Raw genomic sequence first — 25582 nt, 5'->3', positions numbered from 1 at the left:
ACGTGTGCACAACATGCATCGCATTATGAAACTATTCTTTTTGACATCTTGGAGTGAAAACATAGACTGAACTTGAGGCCACAGGTCTCACGCACGTCTTCCTCTGCTTCAGCCATCATCTTCCAGCTAAACGCGCGCTAAACGTAAGCGGGAGATGCGTAGCAGCCTCTGGCGAAGCAGCCTCTCCAACGTCTCGCGAGACTTGCGAACAAGTCATATAAACTAATTATTTACAAAATCTCATATTTATTACTTTATTTATACATTATTTATACAAATATACATATTTATTTGACAGTAACGGAGGAACGCAGCCAAATGTAGTGAAGTAAAAGTAAAATGTTTTCACTAAAAATGTACTTGAGTAAGAGTAAAAGTACACATCTTTAAATATACTCTAAAAGTACAAGTTACCCAAAAAATTTACTCAAGTAAATGTAACGAAGTAAATGTAATTCGTTACTACCCACCTCTGGTGATTTTAATCAAGCTTCTCTACATAATACTCTCCCCACGTTTACTCAGTGTGTGGACTGTGACACGAGAGACTATAAAACTTTGGACTTATATGCAAATGTGAAAAATGCCTATGGTTGTTCACCGCTTCCTCCTTTGAGACGATCGGACCATAATCTTGTTTATATTAGATCTGTTTATGTTCCAGCTGAGAGGAAGCAGCCGCCAACAACTAGAACAGTGAAAGTTTGGTTTGATTCGGTCTATGAGGCATTAATGGATTGATTTGAAACTACGGATTGGGAGGTTCTGTGTAAATCGCATGATGAGGACATCGATAGTTTAACTGAGTGTATTACAGACTATATAAACTTTTGTGTTGATAACACAGAACCCACCAAAAAGGTTAAATGTTACTCAAATAACAAGCCATGGGTTACCCCTGAGTTAAAAAAGTTATTAAACGAAAAAAAGAGGGCCTTCTTAGTGGGTGATGGAGAGGAGCTGAAGCGGGTACAGAAATTAGTAAAAGTTAAAATTAAGGAGGGAAAGGAGTGTTATAAATTAAAACAACTTTTTGTTGGAACAAAAGTTACAACAGAGGAATGTGAGAGAGGTATGGAGTGATTTAAACAGGATGTCTGGTAATGGAAATAGAGTACAGGGATATACTACCCCTGGTGGACAGACGTGGGTGGATGAAATGAATATATTTTTTAATAGATTTGATGGAGGATCTAGTGATTTAAAATTTTCCCTTCCAGATGGTATATGGCAGAGTTCCTAGTTAGATCCTCCTTCAGTTTTAAGATCATCTTATTTTCCCCACTTGTGAGTCTGTTCCTAAGTTTGCTGTATCAGTGGAACAAGTAAGAAGTGGGTTAAGGAGAATTAAAAAGAAGAAATGTGCAGGCCCTGACGGTATTAGTGCTGGAGTTCTTAAAGCCTGTGCTGATCAAATCTGTTGGGTAATTCATTACATTTTTAATTTGAGCTTGGGCTTGGAAAGGGTTTTATGGACGACATCATGTGTAGTACCAGTCCCTAAGAAAACTAATCCCACTGAGTTCTCACGGTATAGACCAATAGCTTTAACGGCTCAGTTGATGAAGGTTTTTGAGAGGTTGGTCTTAAATTATATTAAGCAGCTATTGTGTGCTACTGAGGAAAAACTACAGTTCGCTTACAAAACTGGCGTTGGGGTTGATGATGCAATTATCTATCTTTTATATAAATCTCTAAGTCATTTAGAGACTTCAGGTAACATCGTTAGAATCACATTTTTGATTTTTCTAGTGCATTCAACACTATCCAGCCTGCATTACTCAAGAATAAGTTAGGAAATGCTGGATTACACCAGAGTATGGTCAGTTGGTTAATGGACTACCTCTCAAATAGAACACAGTATGTAAGGATGCATAACTGCGTGTCTCAAGTAGTTACGTGTAGCACTGGTGTTCCTCAAGGAACGGTTTTAGCTCCATTTTATTTACTTTTTATACATCAGATTTCCAGTACAGCTCCTAATACTGTCATCTGCAGAAATTTTCTGATGATTCTGCAATTGTTGGCTGTATAAAGGATCATGATGAGAGTCAATATAGGGAGCTTTTAAAGAGTTCTGTGGACTGGTGTGATACAAATTGTCTTAGGCTTAATGCTAGTAAGACTAAAGAAATTGTGGTTGATTTTAGTAGATATCCTCATCAAGTGGTGCCAGTGAATATACAAAAGTCAGAAATTGAGATTGTCACGTCATATAAGTACCCGGGTGTATATTTGAATAATAAGCTTGATTGGTCTGATAATATGATACAGGTTTATAAGAAGGGTCAGAGTCGCATTCATTTATTAAGGCTGAGATCCTTTGGTGTATGTCAGGTACTGTTGAAGACCTTTTATGATTCTGTGGTATCATCTGTGATCTTGTATGCTGTTACCTGCTGGGGAGGGGGATTGTTGGAGAAGGAGAAGAACAAACTCAATAAGCTGATAAAAAAGGCAGGTTCTGTGGTGGGTTGTGTGTTACCCACTATTGATGTGATAGCACAGGATAGAATGACTGATAAATTGGTCAGTATAATGAATCAAAATTGTCATCCTCTTCATGAAACAGTTCAAGCCTGTGTGAGTTCTTTTAGCTCAAGATTAATTCAGCCCCGGTGTTATAAGGAACGATATGAAAAGTCATTTTTACCGACAGCCATTAGATTATATAATCAATGTCATATTAGATGACTGATGTAGAATTTTAAATTGTATTTTGTATAACATGGTGTAGTGTGTACTTTGATGCTTGAAACAAGGGGGGCTGTATGAAATACAGTATTTTTATTTATTTATTTTTTTAAAAAACTTATTTTGTTTAATCTATTTATTGTGTGTTGAGCTTTGCTGTGATATGTGAATTTCCCTTTGGGATTAATAAAGTCAATCAAATCAAATCAAAGTCTCAGATCGCTTACCAAGACATGCTCACTGGTGGCAGATTTACAGTTCCCGACAGACAAGACAAAGTCCAGCACACTTCTTAAAAGTCACTAACAATAGCAATACTGCACTAATGAGAGAATCTATCGTATAATGTGATGTGCTGCTCACATGAATGTAACTGATATCACACAGTCTGCCTTAACTGTGGCAAAATGCCAAAAGTCTAGCTACATCGGAAAAATCCACCTGTATCCCATTAGTTAGCTAGCTAGCTTACTAATGTGACAGTCTAATTAATGTAGCGGAATGATAGATCCTGATATTACAAAATCAAATGCACTCTTTTTAGTAACTCATCCAGTTTTACAACTTTTGTTGTATATTTTAATCCAGGTGATGGTAGCTGTTTGATTAAAATCACAACCTATCCACCCCCTTTACCTGATGGACTGCCTGCTAATATCTAAGAAACTTCCACAAAGGTTTTTAGAAGTATGTTTCTCAGGAGAACCTCTGATGATGCATACGTGCAGACATAGTTGATGGATCTTTTATTTGTACAAGGTAAAACCCTACTTAAATGAAAGTTTGTTTTTAGCATTCAGAAACTGCACACACAATGATCAGGGCTGAGGCTAAAATAGCTTGGAATGGGTGTGGAAAAATTTTGTTTTATTTTCAGCTTCTTTTAACTTGTGTCATAGTATTTATTGTGTGTGGTAAATAAGAAAAGCCAGTTATAACCTGATGCAGTCTTATTAGCACTTAACTGACTGAATCGACAAGTTATCATTAAGCAAAATAGGCTTTAGGATTTGTTGTGCTGTGGTAGGACTAAGGTGACTTCTTTTCTTACTGATCACCTCTCCATCCTTGGAAAAAAAATGAATTCAAATTTGCATTATTTGCTGGGTTTTATGAATACCTTGTATAAATGATAACACATGAGCTGTTACATTATGCAGTATATCTCAAATGACGAAGCATTTCGAACCCTCGTCTCCTTGTGATCATGTGACATGAGAGTTTGAACCAAACCTTGAAACACTGTTTCAAAACATCAGCGCTTCTGATGGCTCTAAAACGTCCATTTTGATGAAACGTCCCATCACTATTCATTACTGCTTTTTGATTTTGATCAGGTAAGTTTCCTGCAATTAAAGTGGACTTTGCTCCTAGGTTATATTTTTATGCATGTTTGTGTAAAAAAAAAAGAAGAAGGAAAAAAAACCCACTACATAATCTGTTTTGAAAGTATACATTACCATCAGGAGTCTAATAACAACTGATTTTATTCTATATTTATATTTCATTAATTTATTTGATTTTATTCTATATTTATATTCTATATTCATTATTATTATATTATATTTTTAAATAAAAATATTTTAATTGTAATTTATTTTAATTGTTCTAATAATCTCATAACAAGAAATATAAGCTGTAAAGTTTGCATTGGTATTAAATTCATGCTATGCTACATTGCCCCTAGGTGTGAATGTGTGTGTACATGGTGACCTGCGATGGACTGCTGGACTGTATCATATTGCCGTGCTGTCCGGAGTGAATGCTCCCATCGTGTGCCAAGTGTTGCCAAGATAGACATTATTCACAGACATGTTCAACATTTCCCTGAGCCAAGCAGTTGTCCCTGTGTGCTTCAGGAACACCACCAACACCCCGTGCCTAAAGAAACATCTGTGTCCTGTCCTGTTGCACTTACACCTATCATTATTCCTATCATTATGAAGTGCTTCGAGTGACTAGTCATGAAAGATATAAAGAGCAGTCTTCCCACCACACTGAACCCATTTCAGTACAGAGGACGATACATCTGCTACCATCCACCTTTCTCTGACCTGAAGAAAAAGGACAACTATTTAAGGATGCTGTCCATAAACGTCAGTTCAGTATTCAACACAATCATCCCACAGAAACTGATAACAAAGCTGAGCCTGCTGGGTCTGACCACCTCCCTCTGCAACTGGACTCTGGACCTTTTGACTGAGAGACCCCAGTCCATCAGGATCAGCAACTCTACTTCCAGTACCACCACACTGAACACCGGCGCTCCTCAGGGCTGTGTGCTCAGTCCACTGCTGTTTATCCTGCTGAGTCGTGACTGTGCTACAAAGTACATTTTGAATCACATCATCAGGTTTGCTGATGAAACTACAGTTGTGGGCCTCATCAGCAACAATGACGAGTCAGCGTATAGAGAGGAGGTAAACCAGAATGTTGTAGATACAACAAACTGTCTCTTAACTGTCTCTTTGTTGGTAAGACTAGAGAGATGATTGTTGACTTCAGGAGGACCCGAGTAGACCACCCGAGTTCTTGGTGTGCACATGAAAGAGGATCTCTCCTGGAATCTCAACACCACCTGCCTAGCCAAGAAGGCCCAGCAGCACCTCCACTTTCTATGGAGGTTGAAGACGGCCAAACTCCCCCCTCCCATCCTCACCACCTTCTACAGATGGATGATAGAGAGCATCCTGACCAGCTGCTTGATCGCGTGGTACAGGAACTGCACAGCCTCTGATAGCAAGACCCTAGAGCCAATTGTGGGTCTCTCTACCTACCATCGACACCTCATACAACAACCGCTGCATCTGCAAAGCCACCAGTATAAGAATAGTAACATCATTCTTTGGTGCTCTTGAAACCATTTTCTAATATATGGAAAAGCCATGACACAATGCAACAATTATCTTGCAAATTCAGAAAATGACAACAGCACTGTAAAAACATTCATGTGTATTCTTTGATCTTTGGTTCGGATTACTGTAACATCAGTACTATAATATATACACATTTTACCTGGATATATTGGTTAAAGGGGACAGAGTATAATTGTTTCATCCAAATCTGATGTTTGTTTAGAATTATTGCAATTGTAGTTATACTCACTTGTTGCACATTTGCAAACATGGCATTATCTGCTAACACTTAATCTCTGATCCTACAGTAAGACAAAAACACAACTCAGGTTTGCTTACAGTATTTTACAAGAGTACAGGAAAATGCTGTTCAGTCAGATACCCTCACAGGATGTGCTTCTTGCCTGTAGGTTTGATGAACAATTCTTATAATAGAGGCGACCGTAGAGCATGGCAGGTTGGCTGCACTCTAAGGCCAGCCTCTCTCATGGATAGACCATGATTTACCACAGGATCAATGACTGTAGCCCTTATTTCATCTGAAACTATGGTTCTTGATCTTGGCCTTCTATGTCTTCGAACATGCATGCATGAACCTCTCCCTTTCTTGACATTTGTCCTTTGTTTTCATATCATAGTGTATAGTAAAAACAGATCATGAAGCAGTGGCTCTTCAACTGACATGGAAACTAGACAATCCTGTTTTTCAGTTATGAGGATGCAATCGAGTCCAAGATGCACAATAGAGAAAACGTCAGATTAAAAAGTCAGTCTCTTTCATCCCTCACCCACGTCAGCATGGCCACTCCCACATCAGTGGCTTTCAGATAAGGCATCTACACAATACATACACACACGCACACACAGAAGGAGAGAGGAAAAGTGTACAGATGGTATGTGGAACACTGGGACAGCTTCTTGTATAAGCTTCAGAATGAGAAAAACCATCATTTTGCTTCTTCTTCTTCTGGCTGTGAGTATAAATATTTCTGTATAAGACTGAATGTAGTGTAGTTTGCTTTGCATAAGTCAGAGGCTGTGATGAATTTATATTTTACTACATTTACAATGTGCACACATGCAAAAAGCACACACTTTTCTGTAAAATTAGAGAGGGTGTGATAGAGCAATGCCTACTGCTGGTTTCTTTTCAACACACTGATTATCGCTTGAATGATTTTTCTCTAAACTTCTTTGCTTTGAGGGCTTTTCTGTTCTCAACAGGTCTGCACACACCAGGCCTGACTGCTGTGCTAGGAAACACTTTAAACTTGCTTTATTCTGGGTTAAACATACATTTACTTTTAAAAGCTTCATTTTTTTAAGGGTGAATGCATTTGATTAATTAACCAGAGTATTTGTGTGTGGTGGATAATCACATCATTATCAAAAACATAAAATACTTAATTGAGAGCATGAAAAAGTGATTCAGTGTCTCTTGGCACCATGACACAAAAACATGCAGACAATTTAGAACATTGAGCATGTGTCAAAAAATGAATGAATGAAGGAATAAATAAATTAATAAACTAATAAATAAATAAATAAATAAATAATAATAATAATAATAATAATAATAATAATAATAATAAGGGCTCTCTAGGGCTTCACATGATATAGACACAAGAAAGAGGATTTTTGGCGTGATATATATGTATGCTATTACTACTGAATTATTGGGTACAGCTGAATTATTGCTGCTTTAAAACAATTGCAGTTAATTAGTGCAGTCATCTTTTATGTATGTATTTATTTATTATTTGTTTGTTTGTTTACTTACTTGCTTACTTACCTAATTAAATACTTGCTTACATTCCTACCTACTGATTTATTTTAAAATTAATTAATTATAATTATTATTAATTATTATTATTATTATTATTATTATTATTATTAATAATAATAATAATAATAATAATAATAATAAGTGCATGACACTGCAGCCTCTGAAAAAAAAAAAAAAGTTTAACCATTAAAAATAATGCAAACTTTTGGGTCATGCAATTTTCTGGGTCATTTTCATGTCAGAACGAACAAAAACAGGCAACCAAAATCTCTCCTAATTGTTATAATTGCTGTCTTTACAATTTACAAAGACTGCACACTCAACAGAGGCTTAGGCTTATTTTTTATAATGATGTCTGGCACCATTTATGAAAGAGTTCACCTGTACACCTTGGCCTAAGGCTTCATGCCACTGTTTGTCTTCTAACCAAAGAATTACATTTGTTACTGCAGTGTAAATACTTCCCATGAAGCAGAGACAGCATCAAAACGAGAAGCCTTGAGGGCTAAACTAAAACCAGTTTGTAAATAAATACTTGTCAAACATTTGAACATTGAACACCTAGACTTACATTCTTATGTTTTATAGATACTATGATTAAGGAATAAGGAATAGCATTTAAATAAGAAAGGCTAAATCTTTGTGGCATGTATTAACAGCTCCATCACAGATCCTAATGCAACTCTTAATGACTACTTTAATGAAGAGAGGGAAAAACCATTAAGCCTATAGGTAAAAGACTCGTACACACAGTGTTAGTATTAACTGTAAAATAAAAATATGTGTTGTGACTAAAGTGCCTAATTAGAGTGAAAAAGATCAGCCTGGCATGAATACTTCTAAAATCACAAACATCATTTAAACAGTTTTTCTGACTTTACTGATTTTTACAGCATTTTGGGGTGAAGTGGTGCAGGGGATAACACTAATGAAAGCCACTGTATGAACTGAGCTGCTAGATTATTACTTATCTACTCACTAATAATTTGGCAATTCAGCATTTTTGTACAAATTCCTGGGTTTTCTGTAAAACTAGGGGGAAAAATCCATGATGCTGATTTTAAATATGATCAGTCTGTGCTACTTTTTTTGAGAGAAAAAAAGTTTTATCTGTTTTACATTTGTTTTAAGCTTTTATTGCATTAACAGGTTTAGTTTCATAAGAGAGCACTTTGCTAATTCTTCTGTTCCCTGTGTTGTGTGTTTTCAGCTGTCGGCCAAGAGTTCACACAAACTGACACGCAAGGAGGAGACCAATAACGAGACAAGCGTATGTACTTATTACTAACTTTATCATACAATGTGCTTACACTCAGTAATGAAAGTAATTACAGTAAAAAAAAAAATTCATTATACTTTGGCTGAGTGTTACAAAACTCATTACTTTCTTTCTAAGGAGCGAGTGCTCATTCGATCCAAGAGGAGATGGGTGCTGTCCACTGTTGAACTGGAGGAGGAATCTCCCGGACCTTTTCCTAGTAAAATTACAGAGGTATCACTTTTCAGATATTGGGCCTCATTTATCAACCTATATATGAACAGATTTATTCATAAATCATTTACACAAGACATTTGGTATTCCTGAAAATCTTGCAATTTCATAAAAAAGTTTGAATCCTACTTGTGCTCCTGAGTGCATGTGTGTGTTTATGTGTGTGTGTGTGTGTGTGTGTGTGTGTGAATTTATATATAAGATGATCAACTAATGTAAACCTTGACTGAGTTGCTGAAAATCATATAATGTCAAATCATATAATGTCATAAATCACTGCACTTTTCTATAAGGATTATGTCATCTAGTTTAAATTGGTTATTTATTTACAGCATTTAGCAGATGCCCTTTATCCACAAGTTGCTTTGTAGTCTCTGTCAGAAACATCCTCATGCTAGTTCACCAGATCAGGGACTAAGAATATCATCAAGCTAAAACCTTGTATTTCAGTTACACACAAATTTAATGAACTTTTTGTGAAAACAGTCGTTTCATAATAATGGCATTAATTAATACATTTAATATGTAAAAAAAAAAAAATTATAGAAAGCAAGTCAACACAAATCCATAAATTAAGACAAATAAGACTAGTCATTCAAATGAAACGTCACCATAAAGGAGGATGGGCTGGTCTGTGTGTGTGCACAGCCATAAGCCGTGGCTCAGCTGATGGACGATTTACTGCATGCCACGCTTATGAGGGAATGGATATTTAGAGACTCATATTATTATTATTATTATTGTTATTATTATTATTTGGACAATAAAAGCTGGCTTATAAATCAGTTTTGTTGGCCATGGCATCTTTTTTTTTTGTTAAAGCTGTGTAACATAAAACTATTTTAAAACTGTTTCCCTGTGTGAGGATACCCTGGTTACAGTGTAGGTCTTTTCCCCCTTCGTCTTCAAACAATTTTCTTTTCAACTCACTTAATTCACACCTAATGCACCTTTTCTGTAATTTGTCTCTACTTAACACATTTGTAATTTGCTCTCTCTGCTAACATTTTTTTTACTGGCAAAGTCAGTCAAAACGTCCACTCCTGCCTCTGAGAAATTCTTTTTCTTTCACAGTTCAGTAGTCATTTTGTGTTTCCAGCACTCTGAATGCTTTACCAGTTATGGAGTTTTGCAGGCATCACTAAGGGTGAATGAGCTGTGTAAGGAACATGTTTGGCAATTTATGGGTGACTGGCATCCGTCGACACACGTGTGTTTGAAGAAAATCAGCGTATCTAAATGTTGTAAATTTATTTTAGGAAATTTTTTTGTCCGGTTCGAGGACAAAATGAAGCCTGTTGTGGTCATCTATTACGTTCTGAATAATAAATGTGTGGTGGTGTGGGAAAACTCATCAGCTGTTGCTGTGGAGGAATTCTGGAACGTCAGAAGCAGAAAAAAAAAAATCATCATTTTTGCCTGTTTGCCAGAACGCAGCCACAGCAACATCCGATGGGTTTTTCCAGACAACCAGACATAAAGAAACTTACAGCATGCTTTATCCTTGGACTTCTCCTTGGACTCTTCTGCCTCATATACTGTATCTGCTTCAAATCAAAAAATATCAAGGTGCCTTTATATTGGCTGTGTGGTCTTAAATAAAAAAAAATTCTATTAATATTAATCACAACTTCTATTCTTTTAATACCAGTTTTTGGCAAAAAATGGGCTTAACAAAAGAAATGGTAAAAATGTTCAGTCTGCTTAAAGATTTCTAAAATCTTGCTAGCTAAGTGTGATTTCTTTTTGATTTGATCAAGCTACGTGCCATAGTGAAATGGATACAAGTCTAATCAGTACAAGCTGTAAGCAGATTTCAACTCTCAGATACCAGGCTGTCACACATACTGCACAGTACATGACATCCAATGAAATTGTTCTTGCTTTTCAGGCTTTCTGCAAATTTTAAGATGAACTGGATTAATCTTAATTGAATCTAATCTTTCCTTTTACTCTTTTGGCCCCAGGTGTACAATGATAATGACCTGAATCACTCCATCAAATTCAGGATCAGTGGCCAGGGTGTGAACGAAGAGCCAACGGGTATCCTCACTATTAATGAAAAGACAGGCGAAATATACATTCACAGACCCATAGACCGAGAAACCTACCGCATTCTCCATGTGAGTAATCAATTATGCATTTGCATAAGATCTTTTGAGAGTATTTATTTGTCAGAATTTTGTACTTATTTAATGTATTTCCAAAGCATTTATTCAGTGTGTATTAATTTTAAAGTTAATCAAAATGAGTTTTGAGTCTTTTGAGTCATTTGAGTCTTCTAATGTTTATTTCAGGAAAATGAAGTTAAAATGAAATATCAATAGTTGTCTTATTACATTGTTTATAATTAGGTGAACTTTGATGTGTTGGATGAAAAAACGGGTGAAATTCTTGACAAAACGTTGTCTTTCAATGTGGCCATAAGGGATAAGAACGATAATCCACCTGTATTCGTACCTGAGGTTTTATACGTAGAAGTTCCAGAGAACATAAAAGAAGGTGAGAATCACACACACTGCTGTTTGTAAAATATATATATATATATTATATTCTTCTTTGTTTAAAAAAATGGATTTCCTTATCAGAAAGGATTCTTCTTTAGGAAGTTAAGAACCCTTAATTATACAAAGAACGTTTTGAAGAACCCTTTGAAAAACTCCTGGAGTAATTATTATATTTTATTTCTTTATTTCTTGGCCCAAAAAAACCCAAAGGAGTTACACTGGGTTAAAATGTAGATTCAAATCATTTTGCATCATTTTATTACACTTTTTCCTCGTTTCCATTCGCTGTCCATTCTTGTTGCATTAGGTCGGCTTCCTGTTTCACTACAAGCAAGAGATAACGATGAGAAAGACACTGATAATTCTCGAATCTCCTTGAGGATAGTGTCTCAGGAGCCAGCACTGCCAAAAATCTCTCTGGAATCCATCTCAGGCGTAAAAGACAGCATGATCAGGAATCTCGTCTTCACTGGTTGCTTTGATTATGATGTAAGTATGAACATGCACACAGTACCAAGTTATCACACCTTCACTGTTCATGCAGTACATATTTTTTTTGCCTAGATTATTGTTAATGGAGTAAAAATAGGCAGACTCCAAATTTTTTAAAATGCTACATTGAAAAATCCAAACAGTATGTTTTAATTTCACTACACTGAGAAATGATTTCAAAAACCTTTAATTTTTTGTTAAGTAAAGAAGAAAACACTGTGTCATGCTCTTATAGGAAAATAATCAATAATGGGGTGGTGTGATGAAGCAGAGTTACTGTTACCACCCCATAGATTTTATTTTCCTATAACAGCACGTACCAAAGTGTTTTATTCCTCTTATACAAAGGAAATTAACAAACTGAAGAAGAATTAGAGAATGTCATCATTTTTATACATTTATAGTAACATTTAATGTTGTGGAACGTCCGCAAAACAAGTTAGTTCCTGTTATCACTTACTTTAAAGCAGCTATAAACAATCATTTCCTCCTGTGGTGGAAAACCCACCGACTGTTATGCTGGAGACTCGTTTCATGGATATTAAATAAACATGTCCTCACAGAAAACTTTTTCATATAAATTATTATCCATTTCTCTTTGTTAAATGACAACACATTTTAATCCATTTATTATTAGCCTTAGATTATGTGGAGCATTTGTCATACAAGACCCTGTGAATGAGTTGTTACTATGTAAAAAATATTGTGTAAGAACAAGAGCACTATATAAACCTATGATTTGCCTTGTAGCTGGAATTATTGTCAGAGTTGCTGTTATAGAAAATGAATCACCAGTCAGATTTGAGAATTCAACAGTGTCATTACTAAACCTATTTAACATCTCAAGCTGTCCTTCAGTGTCTTCAACATCACCACATGCTGCCTTACTGAACAGCTCAACACTGTCCTGTTATACTCGAACATTTACTTTATATTTGCTTTCAGCTTTTACTAAAATTATTTTATTTATATTACACTTGGGATTAACTATTTATCCTTTTTTCTGTATATTATACAATTATATTTTAAATGCATGAAAGATGGTATATAAATAAATATTAAAATTAAAGTTATTGTTGCCATTAGCATGCTCACATGCAGACAAACATGCTAACACTTGCTTTGCTCTCATGTGCTTTAGAAAGTAAAGACATATAAAATTCTCGTCGAAGCACGGGATCACGGAACACCATCACTCTCATCCACTACGACTGTAAATATCGCCATCACTGACTCCAACACTCACGCACCTGTGTTCGCTGCTCTAACGGTGAGGATTTGCCTCTATCTCTACCTCTACCAAGTACTGCTTACTTCATCAGTGCCAGATTATATCCATGTGCTACAAATACATATCCATGTATTTGATTATTAAATGAAAAAAGATGGATGACAAATTAAATGAAATAAAACAAGTCTCTGAAACTGTACTGGAGTGATGAACACCATTCTTCCGTAATATTTTCTCTCAGTTGGTGTTTTGATGATAATGGAACACTTTACTCTAAAAACACCCATACGTATTCAACTGGTGAGTGTGAAGGCCATAGCATATGTTTTACATCATTTCTATCCTCATCAAATCATTCATTGAGCCCTTGTGTCCCATAAATGGGAGCAGGATTATCCTGGAAGAGACCATACCCTTCAGGAAAGAAATGTTTCATCATAGGATAAAAGTGATCAATCAGGAGAACTCTGGGGAAAAGTGGATTAAAACCATGCTATCAAAAATAAATAAATGCCCCTCCCAGCATAACAGTATCACTGGATTTTCCTTTTATTTGTCACCTGTCGGTACATGTAATTTTAAACGCCATATGAAATTAAATTTGAGAAATAAAATTGCATGAATATTTACAGAACAGTCTATTTATGCACAGTTCATTCCATTTTCAATACATTTAATGTACTAAATTAGCAAGAGGTGGTAGGTAAAACTAATAAACAACAATAGTAATAAAAGTAACAATAGTAACAAAAGTAATAACAATGGTCCTATAACTGAGCCCTGAGGCACTCCTAAAACAAGATCCTGTCAAATGCACTTATGAAGCTCCACCATTTACTGGACCTTAACTTTAATTAATCAATATTCTCACTGCATTTCCTACAAGTCATTTCATACATGAAGTAAATAAGGTCCTAAAACTGAACACAGAGGCACCTCTATTGTACATCATGATCCTGCCACATGCATTTTTGATGGTTCACCATGTCTCGTTTTACTAGCTCTTTAAATTTAAACATGCAGTATTAACTGATTTAACGTGTTTTATTTCTACTGTTCCAGTTCAATGCTCAGGTTATGGAGATGGAAACCAATAAGGAGATTTTAAGGATTCCTGTGCAAGACCAGGACACTCCCAAAACTCCAGCATCCAGAGCAGTTTTCACTATCCTGAAGGGTAACGAGGAGGGCAACTACAAGATTGAGACAGACCCAGTTACCAACGAAGGAGTGCTGACTGTCATGAAGGTAGATATCAGTAATTCACTATAGAATAGAATAGAATTTTATAGGTAAGCTTGTTTGAGAAATATAAGTACGATATTTTTATAAACGATAGTTAAGCACTTTTTTATGTACTCTAATGTACAAAAAGTTGTCAGTTTATTAGGTACAACAATCTAGTAACTAATTCACTGGCAACTCTGTGTATGATTCAGCACTTCTTATATTTAACTATACATATTGTGAGAAAAAATTTTAATATGTGGATATTCGTGTCCTTGTTCCACAGGCAAAGGATTATGAGAGAACTACTCTAGCTGAGCTGGAAATAGGAGTGGAGAATGAAGAGCCCTTCTTTTTATGCGTTGACGGAAAGCCAGTTACTCCTGTACCAGAGACTTTAAAAAGAAACAACATGGTTAAAGTAGCCATTAAAATCATTGATGTGAATGATCCACCTGTGTTTCAGAATAAAACTCAGATAGTTTACAGGGTTGAGGAAGAAGAGCCAGGAGATGTGTTGTACACTCCCACAGTCAGAGACGAGGATTCAGACCCAGCTAAACTGAGGTATGTATGAAAAGTACAGGTTATTACTGTGGGCGTTGCCATGAAGTTGGGTTGTTTTTAAGCCTCAGATACTTACTGCAATTTTCTAGACCTGGAACATTTTACAAGCTGTGATAAAACCTTAAGAACTTACAGAGGCTTTAGGCTTTGAAGTATTCAAAGTATTCTTAAGTATTTCAAGAGCAGAAATTTCTTGATTTTCATACAGCTGTCCAATGGTAGAAAAAATGATAATGGCGTATGTGTTTCAAGGTATGAGCTGGTAGAAGATCCAGCTAAGTGGATGTCCATAGACCCAAAGACAGGCAAGATTACCCTGGCAAAGAAGATGGACCGTGAATCTCCATATGTCCGCAACAACACCTACACTGTTCTGATGCGAGCGATAGATGATGGTACGATTTCTTAGCACCGACTTCCTTCACTTTTTACACAGTTCTAATGTAACTGAAAGAACCCATTCTGATGTACAGATACCACAGCACTGTTGAAACATAACGTGTATTGCTATTGCCTTGACAATTCAAATGCTACAAAGTATTTAGTGCTAAGTATGAAGTGTTTAACACATAGCATTCATAGGTGATGATCACTGTCAGCAACTTTACCTCCTCTCTAATGAACAAACTGAAACAAACATAATTAATCTCAATATCCACACTAATTATGTCCACTCTTCATTCTCTCAGTGTTTATCTCATTGTTTTGCAACACAGGCCAACCTCCTGGCACAGGTACAGGGACTCTGGTGGTCCGTCTGGGAGATAAGAATGACAATACACCTCATCTAACCTCAAACACTTCTGTAATGTGTGGGAACAAAGCTGACAGAGTGACAGTCAAAGCAGAGGATGCTGATGCTTTTCCGTATAGCGGACCCTTCACCTTCACGCTTGGCAAAGATGATCAGGAGCTGAAGAGCCAGTGGAAGCTTGAGCAGAGCACAGGTGAGTAGGTAGAACAACTGGATAACGCTTTTAATCATATCAGTTTATTTGCACTCAACTAAAACTACTGCACCTGCTGGCGTATGTTTCACTGTTGACATATAAAACAATAAATTGGCTATGTGAATTTGTAGATGCATTAAAACAGTATATACCACAGTACTTGTTGAATGCTTGATTCTGATTGGTCAGATAGTGTTTATTATTTTTCTATAACAGCAGCTCAATAGTGCAGTTTCAAATCACATATTTAGATTAATGCACTTGTTCTAACATATCTTTATTTAGCTGTACCAGACATTTCATTTTAATCACTTCTATGTCTTGTTTGTAACAATCCACATCTGCCGTGTTTCTGCCTCAGGATATGAAACCTTATTGATTAGTCTGAAGAGTCTGCCATATGGGAATTATTCAGTTCCCCTGAAGATTGCTGACCAACAGGGGATGCTAGCACATGCTGTCTTGCAAGTGGTAGTATGTGACTGTGAGAAAGGAGATGTGTGTAAGGACCTGCTACCTCGATCCTCCAGGCTCCATGGATCAGCTATAGGAATTCTACTGGGAACACTGCTCATGATAGCTTGTGAGTCTTTCCAGAATTGATACAATTATAGTCATACTGCTAAAATCAGTTATAATAAAAAAGCATAATCAAAATTCAAGAGTAAAGTTATTAAAACTTGGAATAAATCCATTTTAAACAAAGGCACTGCTGTTCTTTCTTAATGAATAACATCTGATTCATACGCTAGAAAAAAACCTGCAGTGCTTCTATAAATTATTTGATATTCTTTATATCCACGGGGATCAAATTGTAGCTCATATCATCTGATTTCTAATTCAGAGTACTTTCTTTCTTAAGGAACAGACTGGCCAAGAATGAAAAGTACACAGTGCCCACCTTTATCCCAAAAATAGACTAAAGTTTGTGTCTGAACTTCCTAATTGTCTTAACTGGAGCTCAGAGACGAATGTAGCTAACAAGTCAGGAAGGCTTATATTTAAAGTTATTTAAAAATATTTACATTTTTTTTGTGTGTGTGTTGATATGAAAAAGGGGCTCACATACTGCACACAGTATTACCATAATGGCAGCTGCACTGCACCCACCTTGCTGCAGCTTCCCAATGGCTTACATGTAAAACATATGCTGGTTGTTAGGGAAATAAACAGCAAATCTGAAAACATACCAAGTCTGTGTCATAAAAACGCATATACCAAGCAAATTAGAACTGTATCATAATCTGAAACACTTCTAAAGTAGCTCTGCTGTGAATTCTGGACAGTGTGAAAATGTTGAGCGTTAGTGTAGGCCGACTGCGGGCCATTCACTAGTATTTTTTACAAGTTCCCATGGGCTGGTTAAGGTAAAAATGTGTATAGTTTCATTTTTAAACTTTTTGTTTTTAAATAGTAGTCCCTACTTTGTGGCATACTGGCATTCAGGCAGATTTCAAGAAGTAATATTTTGGACTGGCCTCATGAAAGTAAAAAGGGAAACAGAAGGGAAAATATCTCTACATTCCACTCTGCTGGAAATCCTGGATAAAAATCTAACGCACATAAATTAAGAGGTAATTAAGGACTCTACAATTGTTTTTTTTTCAGTGATGCTCTGCTTTTGCCTCATCAATTGTCAAGAGAAAAAGAATTTCCAGGAATTCTTGCAAGTTGATGGAAACCAAACCTTCATCCCATACAACGAGGAAGGAGGAGGCTCAATGTGCAAGGTGTGTTCACCCCCAGTAAAACATTAATCCATGTGGTTCATTGTTTTATACTGTCATATACTGTTATATACTGTGGTGTCCCAATGCATTTAAGCTGAAACAGAGAATCTGTGGAATAGCATGGGTAGAGTGTTCACATGATAAATCTGGGTTTGGTTTAGCCTCTTTACTGAACTACTCTACCCCCTGAACTACTCTACAGGGTTAAATGCTGGGGCCGCCAACAAGTCTACTCAACTAACTGCTGTGGTCTGTGGTACCAAAAATGTAATAACAAAATTAAATGTAACTGAATGTAGATGGAAATACTAAACAGCTGAGGACATAAGGTAACAAATAACTTATTTCAGTAGAATTGAAAAGTCCAAAGAATTTCTGAAGTACTGCTAAATTTAGCCATTAACAGCCTTGGGCTAGAGGTCTTTTCTGTAGGATAGGGGCCTCTTCACCACCCGTCCTCCCTGGGTGGTTTGCACTGATGTGGTGCCTTCCATTTGCTCTTTGTCTTGGATGTAGAGCTGTATGGAGGCTGTGATTCAGCTCTTGTCCTTTGGTGGCTATGACATGCTGTGGGTTGTGTATGTGTCTCAGGTGCAGCATCCCGTTCCTCTCCATCACTGTGGGGATAATTAGTGGGGCTTGAAGTCCTTGTGGCAAGCGGTACATAGTGTAGGCAGACCTTCATCATGCTTGTCGATTCCAGTAACAGGTGCCTTAGCCTTTTGATCCATCCAGGTACCGCATCAGAAATGTGGGGAAGCAGACGATCATGGTGTAAGACTGTATTGCTCCGTTCCTCTCTGACCTGATACAGGCCTGGGCCAAAGCTCTTAGTTCTTAGTAACAAAACAGGGACCTTTCCATGGTGCTTGAAGTTTCAGACTCGAGCCTTTTTTTTTTTATCCAAGTTTTCCACAAACCTGACTACTGGGCAGCCCTGAGATTCTACAGTAGTTAACCTGCACACTGTGGCTTGGGGAATCAGAGCACTGCCTTTTGGAATAGTCTGTTTCACCACAGTGGAGGCACACAGTCTTGCTGCTGAGTACACTATGGCCAGAAGTTTGTAGGCACCTGACCATCACACCTCAATCCATCCTAGAAAATCTTATTCCAAAATCATGGGCATTAATATAGACTTGGACCCTCCTTTGCTGCTATAACAAGGCTCTATAGGGGAATCTTACAGATTCCACTGTCTGCCGAGGGGATGAAGCATGGACAGATTCCATCTAGCTCTGGAGAGAAGTCAAGAAAACTATCTGAAGCTTCAGATGGCCTGTCCGGTATGGAAAAGTTCTGCCCATGCCCATAGTCCACTAAAACCAAGTACGAGCTGGACAGTATGTGAATTTTCTGGACTTTCAGTCTGTTGTGTATACAACATTTGTCTTTCCATGGGTACCTTCCCTATTTGAGCCAGTGCTGGGTACAACACCTGCTGCAGCTGTTTTTTTTTTTTTTTGAATTTCTAATAGAATTTGGTGGCTGCTCTGGCTTCTTTAATTTCAGTTTTTTCTTTAATTCTTTTTGTCCTTATTTTTATTTGCTTCTCCTTGCTTGTCTTTCTTTTGTTATTTAATTTTCTTTTTTCTTTTGTTCTTTTTGTCCTTATTTTTATTCACTTCTCTTTCCTTTTTTTAAAAATTTATTTCTGTTTTTTAGAATTTGTACTTAATTTGATTTACTTGTTCTTCCTTTGTTTTGCTATTTAGTTCCATTTTTTCTTTATATTTTCAACTTGTCTATCACAGATTCTCAAGCTGCAGGTAACTCTCAATGCTATGATGTATTGAGGGGGTCACATGACTCGAGGTCTGTGGTAATGTCTCTATGAACAACCCCTTGCCTTCCACAGGCTAAATTAACTAGCCTGTTAGCAGTAGTCTTTGAGATGATATCATCTGGATTCTTTTTAGTTATTGAAGGGTACAGTGAAGGATTAATTAAACAAAATCCCACTCCTCACCCCAGCTGTTGTGTCGTATTGTTGCTAATGCTTTCCCCTTCATTTACCTGTCAGGCTAGTGACCAATTCACCTTGCTTTTTTTGCTGCTCCAACACATTTAAGCTGCCATTAAATGAGAAATATGAGGGATGGCATGGGTAGAGTTTACATGACAAAAGTGTATTTAATGTAGCCTCTTTAGTGAGGGATTTGCTCAGAACTTACAACTAGACTGTCTAATTAAAGCATCCAAACTACTCAAATGGGTTCAATGCTGGGGCTACTGACCAGTCTCAACTAACTGCTGTGGTATGTACATCAACAAGAACAGGCAGTTTATTTTAGATTGGCTGAGACAATCACTGCTACTTTCTCCCTCTACAATACTATACAAAAGCAATAAACCACAACAAGGCATGAGTTACATGGGTAAGGGTGTTTTTGGGCACAAGGTATGTGTGAATGTGTATGTTCATGATGCCCAGTGATGGACTGGTGTCCGATCCAGGGTATACTGAAGCCTTGCACTCAGTGTTCTCCACTTTAACTTAACATTATGACATTCTTCTTTTAGTCTACTCTTCAATTCATCCAGTACCCACCTGGCAATTATCATGGCTTGAAGACTGAACGGATGCAGGTGCGTACTGCATATTTAGCATTTTTTAAACGCATGTGCATGCTATATATTCAAACATTATAGCTGAAATGATAATAAAACCCATTGTATTTTAACATACCCTTCCATAATGCACAATATTCTATCCAACCCCAACCTACTTTAATCCTAACCTATTACATCCTATATTTTCCACATCTCCCTGGACAATAAATGTACCATGTGTCATTTTTTGACACATTTTAATGCATTATTAACAGCACCAATCCTTTTTAAATCCTGTTAGATAAGGGTTGTGATAATTCCTATCAATTTATCACACTCTTCCATTGACTGGGCGTGTAATTCAAACTTCACCCTATCCTGTACCATACCCTACCCTACTGTGCCATCAAACCGTAGATTACCCTATTCCCTCCTGTACCCTATCCTTCTTTATCCTACCCAACCATTTCTACCACTCTAAATGTACTGTATCCTTCTTTCTTCCTTCTTCTCTTAGTTTGAACCACAGTTTCAACACAGCACCACCAATCATTTTGGCAACCTGAAGAAAGGAACTATTAAGGTGTGTACTACATATCTACTTTCTAAGAGTTTTTTCCATTCATTTATTCAGTTTTTCCTTTACTTTGTCACCTATCTGTATATATTTAAACAGAAGACAGTTACGGTCTCTCTAAATGGTCTCATGCTCTCCTCTGTACAGCATACACGGGTCCCTTATGACGTTAGTGATACAACTGACTCAAGGAACATCTACGCAAAGACAAAAGTGAGTTTCACAAAAACTAAAGATTATAGATCATCTGTCAAACCAACTGGTTACTGGCAAATATAACTTGCAAATTATATAGTGCTATCTGTTTGCAATATTTTGAATAATTTGAAATTCCAGATGTCTCTTAAATGCATATTTGGTCTTCTGTGCCAAATTTTTTTTAAGAAGGAAATTGTGTTCATTGTATCATCCATGTTTTGTGTCGCATCAGACCCTGACTAGAAACAGGAACAGTATATATAGCACCAGTAGGGTAAATTGATTTATGTACAAAACAAGCTTTCACATATAATTTCAAAATGGCATTCAGAATCCTATTCTGATTCACATGTATTTCCAATTTCCAGAGCGGATTCACCACATCCTTTAGCTTACTGTCAGAGTGGAACGTGAAAGAACACCTTGAAAGGGTAAAATCTCGCTCTCTTTCATGTATACATGCACACCTGCTCTCTATTGAAGCTACAGTGGTCTCTGATTGTTCAGAAGGTGATAGTGGTCAGAAATTCTTATAACAGCTCCAAGAGTAAATCTGCAAACTGTGGTTTATATATATACATTATCGTATATAAAGTAACCGTGAACTCACAAAGACTTGTATGGCAGATGTGCTACTTGTATGGGAGAAGAGCCTGATAATAACCTAATTTAAAACATGCTGTTTTTAACCAAGAAAAACTTATAATCATTGGTATAGTGACATTTTCTGTAAGGAAACGTTTATTTAACATTTAGGAGAGGTGTCTCCAGCATCAGCACATTGTAACAGTCAGTAAGTTTACAGGAGCTTGCATTTTAATGATAATAATTCCACTTCTGTGTGATCAGAAAACACTATTCCATAACAATAAAACATAGTATGAAACTAAAAATAACATAAAATGAAAAAAATGAAAATGCATAATACAAAATGAAAATAAGATATTCTGTACTTGCCTCATATCAAAGTTAATTAAACCTACAAGAGAATTAGACCCTAATTAAGGTGCCAAATTATGGTGACTTGCAGATCTTCCAAAGAAAAAAAAACACTAGTAAAATTCACTAAAATATTAAGACAGCCATGTTCTTTAACACAGTGAATTACAGGGAGCACATGACAGGATAACTGGCCAAATGATTTGATTTGAAAGTCACCATCCAATCAGATGATTAAGTTTGTGTCAGTGTGTTGGAAAAGAATGTAATCTGATGTAAACTATATGCTATAAAAAGGTAAACCTGTGACCCCACCTGCATGACAGTAAAGATTAACACTATAGAAACAGCAGCAAAGAAAGAAAGAAAGAATAGAAAGTAAGGAATGGAGGTGAAGAAAACAATATGTAAATGGTATGTTCAGAGGTTTTTTGCATGTACTAAGTCAAATATAACTGATTACTGATTAAATATTCAAAATATTGTCTGAACACAAACTAAAGACAAGTGTGCATTCTGTTAACAAGCTAAGCTTAAATGAGCACTGTAGACCCTGTTAATGATCTTTTTGTCAAAATCAAAACTGACAAATCTATATTTATGGTGTTTTTGTTAATTATCTCTTCTCCTGATGATTCATCACTGCAGAAGCTCTATAAACTTTCTACGGAGCAACAGGACTTCCCTGAATGTCACCCACACGATTACAGCTCTGAAGGAACCAACACCAACTCCATGTCACTGGATAAGCTCTCTTTCGGCAGCACAGGAGATGATCTCGGCTTTCTGCAGAATTTGGGGCCAAAGTTTTGCGCTCTGCATGACATAGTCCAGCAAAGAATAAAAGAGAAGAACATGAAATTGTAATTTGGGGAAAAAAACAAAAAAACAAAAACCTATTATTTACTTTCCTAATGGATCTTACACCTTTTTGAGTAGTCCTCCTTCCCATCTCTGTGTTTTTATGGATAATATCACACCTCATGGCTAACTATTGCAACTATATAGCTGCACCAGTGCAACAGCTGCAACGGTTTCTCTATTGAATGAAAAAGCTTACAAAAAGGCATCGAGATTCCAGTAGGTTGCAGTGAATAACAATTTTTTATAATAGACTGTGATCATCTTTTCTGGCAAGTTATAAAAGCTCAAGTTCATGTTGATTCTGTCCCTTTCAATACCTAAGACTTGATACAGTCGTACATTTTTTGGTGTCTACTTTCATATCTTCAATCCTTTTCAGTTTATTAGCTGAACCTATTTCAGCCGGTATGCTAATCTGGTACCTAACTTGGTCTGTAATTTGTAGCATTCTAGGTTGTCTCAGATCAGTGAATCAGACTTTTTGTTCATATGTGGACACAACAAATGAATTCAGACCTCTCTAAAACAGCATGTGAGTGAACCATACTGAGACCACCTTTACACTTATACACACTGATTTATGGCTGAAGTAATTAAAGGTTGCCTTTGGGGTCACACAACAAAGTAAGCAGTGTGAGCTAGCAACAGGACAATTAGAGTAATAAGCTAATAGAAGTATTGTGGCACTAGCAGTTATGATATTAAGCTTAAGCAATTGTCAACAACAACATTTCCTATATATTACTTACTTAGAAACACCATACTAAACTTGGACAGAACCCTTTTTCTCCCGGAACAGCCTCAGTTCTTCATGGCATGGATTCCACAAGGCACCAGAAACATTCCTTGGAGATTCTGGGCCATGTTGACATGACTGCATCACAGAATTGCTGCTGATTTGTTAGCTGCACATTCATGCAGTGAATTTCCCATTCTACTACACCCCAAAGGTGCTCTATTGGATTTGGATCTGCTGAAAGTGAAGGCTATTAAAAATACACTGAACTCTTTGTCATGTTCATGGCACCATTTATCTGGCACTGGCATATTATCATTCTGGAAGTAGTCATTATAAGGTAAATTGTGAACATAAATTCAATTCAGTTCAATTTTATTCATATAGCATTTTTTTAACAATGGGCACTGTGTTATAACCTGTGATGTGTGGTAATAAAATGTGTTTATGCAAGTCACATGTGAGTAAACTGTCCTCTCATTGGTCAGAGTGTGCCTGTTTGTGTTCCGGGGTTCCACTCATAGCGGTCATCCATCAAGATGTACAGACAGCAGCTCCACGATCTTATTGTGGCTTTCTTTTAAGCTGTAGTTATTATAATTTATCAGTGTATGTGGGAATCGTTGTTTCACTGACTGATTAAAGCCCATCTTTAGAAACACCTTGTAAACCTTTGTGTTTTTATGCATTTTTGAAAGCTGTTCAGAAATATGCTTGTCAGACCAAATTTCAACAAGGCATTTTACCTCGTCTTTGGTCCAGGTTAAACCACGATTCAGGTTTTTCATTCATTTTTTTGTTTTTCGCCTCATTCTGCCAGCCCATCTTGCACCAACAACCATGCCATGGTTAAAGTCACAAAGATCACATTTTTCCCCATTCTGATGTTTAAGCATGTCTTAACATGGATCCTATCTGGGTATTTAACATAATTGGTAAGAATGTTACAAACTACAACCACCTAACAAATGTGAGCACTAACAGTTCCTAAAATGGTCAGCACTTAACAACAGTAAATATACTTAAATCAGCCTTAGTTCTTTAAAATCATTCAGCTTATAGTTTTAGATGTAAAACAGTAAATTAAATTATGTATGGCCATCTGGCAGGATTTTTCAATCTGTGTTGGCAACTCTAGCATTCAGCTATCAGTTATGCGTACATGAATAAGTCAACTCAAGAGCTACCAGAATCCTCTGCTGAAAACCATACTCACTCTCAGACACACCCTTCTCAGCCATGCTGAGTGAACTCTCCCATTTACTAGTTACTTAAATATTTTTGCCAAACTGTCATGAAGAGGGCTCTAATGCAACAGAATGCATTTAAAGAGCCCAAAAAGCAAAATAAGGAAAAGTGCACGTTTAAAAAATCAGGTTAACAGGCACTGGCTGTCTTTCAACGAAGACTTGCCTTATCTGCCAAATGCCATAAATGTAAATGTAAATCTAAGTGAACAAATGAAAATCACAAATTCAGAAAGTCAGCTCATGCTGATTTATGAGAATGGTCAAGAATGCCTTCGCTGTCCTGTTTTCCTTTGTAATAAGCTCTTATGTGCTATAAACCCCAGGTTTAGAATTAACATCGTTGGTATTGCTGGCTAAAATATAGGCCATTCAGCTGTTTGAAAGCCAAGTTATGACACTATATATATGCAAACACTGGCTTATACGTCTAGGCCAGCCCAACTACTGCCTCAAGGTTAGTCCCAATGGCAAATTTTAACCTGCAAGAAACTGTAAAATCTTTTGGTCATCCATCAACTATGTGAAAATGTCATTGGCCTGTATAACAGAAAATAACAAGTATAATAAGATTAAAACAAGAATTTTTAAAATTGGTAAAGAGGTCATATTCACTTCTGACATTGAATTAGTTTTAACACAACATCTGAAAACTAACTTCACTCCGTTTCTACCCCATCAGCTAACAGATGAAAATATAGCAGTGTAGCTATCATGCAGCCACAGACAGGGGGTAGCCCTTTCATCCCTAGTCTTACAGTAACTGGAAGGATGCAACCTAATACAGTATGTCACATAGATAAACACTCAAAAGAAGCTACAAGACATCTGACACCATCTCACTCTCTGTCTGGTCTGACCCTCATGCTGAAGGGACCATAAAAATCTCACCACTCTCTCAGTTTGTCCCCCAAGGTGGGATCACATATGTTATAAT

General features: G+C 36.7%; 1 protein-coding gene across 2 annotated transcripts; it reads left to right on the top strand.

Annotated features, from left to right (window-relative positions):
* The first annotated feature begins 6386 nt into the window (after positions 1-6386).
* On the top strand, positions 6387-23994 carry cdh26.1 (cadherin 26, tandem duplicate 1). 2 transcript variants are annotated; one of them, XM_026945084.3, is made up of 19 exons: positions 6387-6522; positions 8546-8605; positions 8732-8827; positions 10795-10950; positions 11182-11329; positions 11642-11823; positions 12968-13096; positions 14120-14305; positions 14571-14851; positions 15104-15246; positions 15568-15798; positions 16163-16384; positions 17410-17531; positions 20055-20120; positions 20602-20667; positions 20809-20874; positions 21092-21133; positions 21228-21290; positions 22447-23994. In XM_026945084.3, exons 1-19 carry the CDS (start codon positions 6445-6447, stop codon positions 22663-22665), a joined length of 2556 nt encoding a protein of 851 aa, XP_026800885.3. In that variant the 5' UTR covers positions 6387-6444; the 3' UTR covers positions 22666-23994. The 2 variants fall into 2 exon arrangements, with proteins under 2 accessions (XP_026800885.3, XP_034167989.2); XM_034312098.2 differs by lacking the exon at positions 21092-21133 and having other exon boundaries at positions 22447-23993.
* Positions 23995-25582: the final 1588 nt, after the last annotated feature.

The sequence above is a fragment of the Pangasianodon hypophthalmus genome, chromosome 16, assembly GCF_027358585.1.
Source record: "Pangasianodon hypophthalmus isolate fPanHyp1 chromosome 16, fPanHyp1.pri, whole genome shotgun sequence".
NCBI lineage: Eukaryota > Metazoa > Chordata > Actinopteri > Siluriformes > Pangasiidae > Pangasianodon > Pangasianodon hypophthalmus.
The sequence above is the reverse complement of the archived record's forward strand: the minus strand, read 5'-3'. Positions and strand labels throughout refer to the sequence as shown.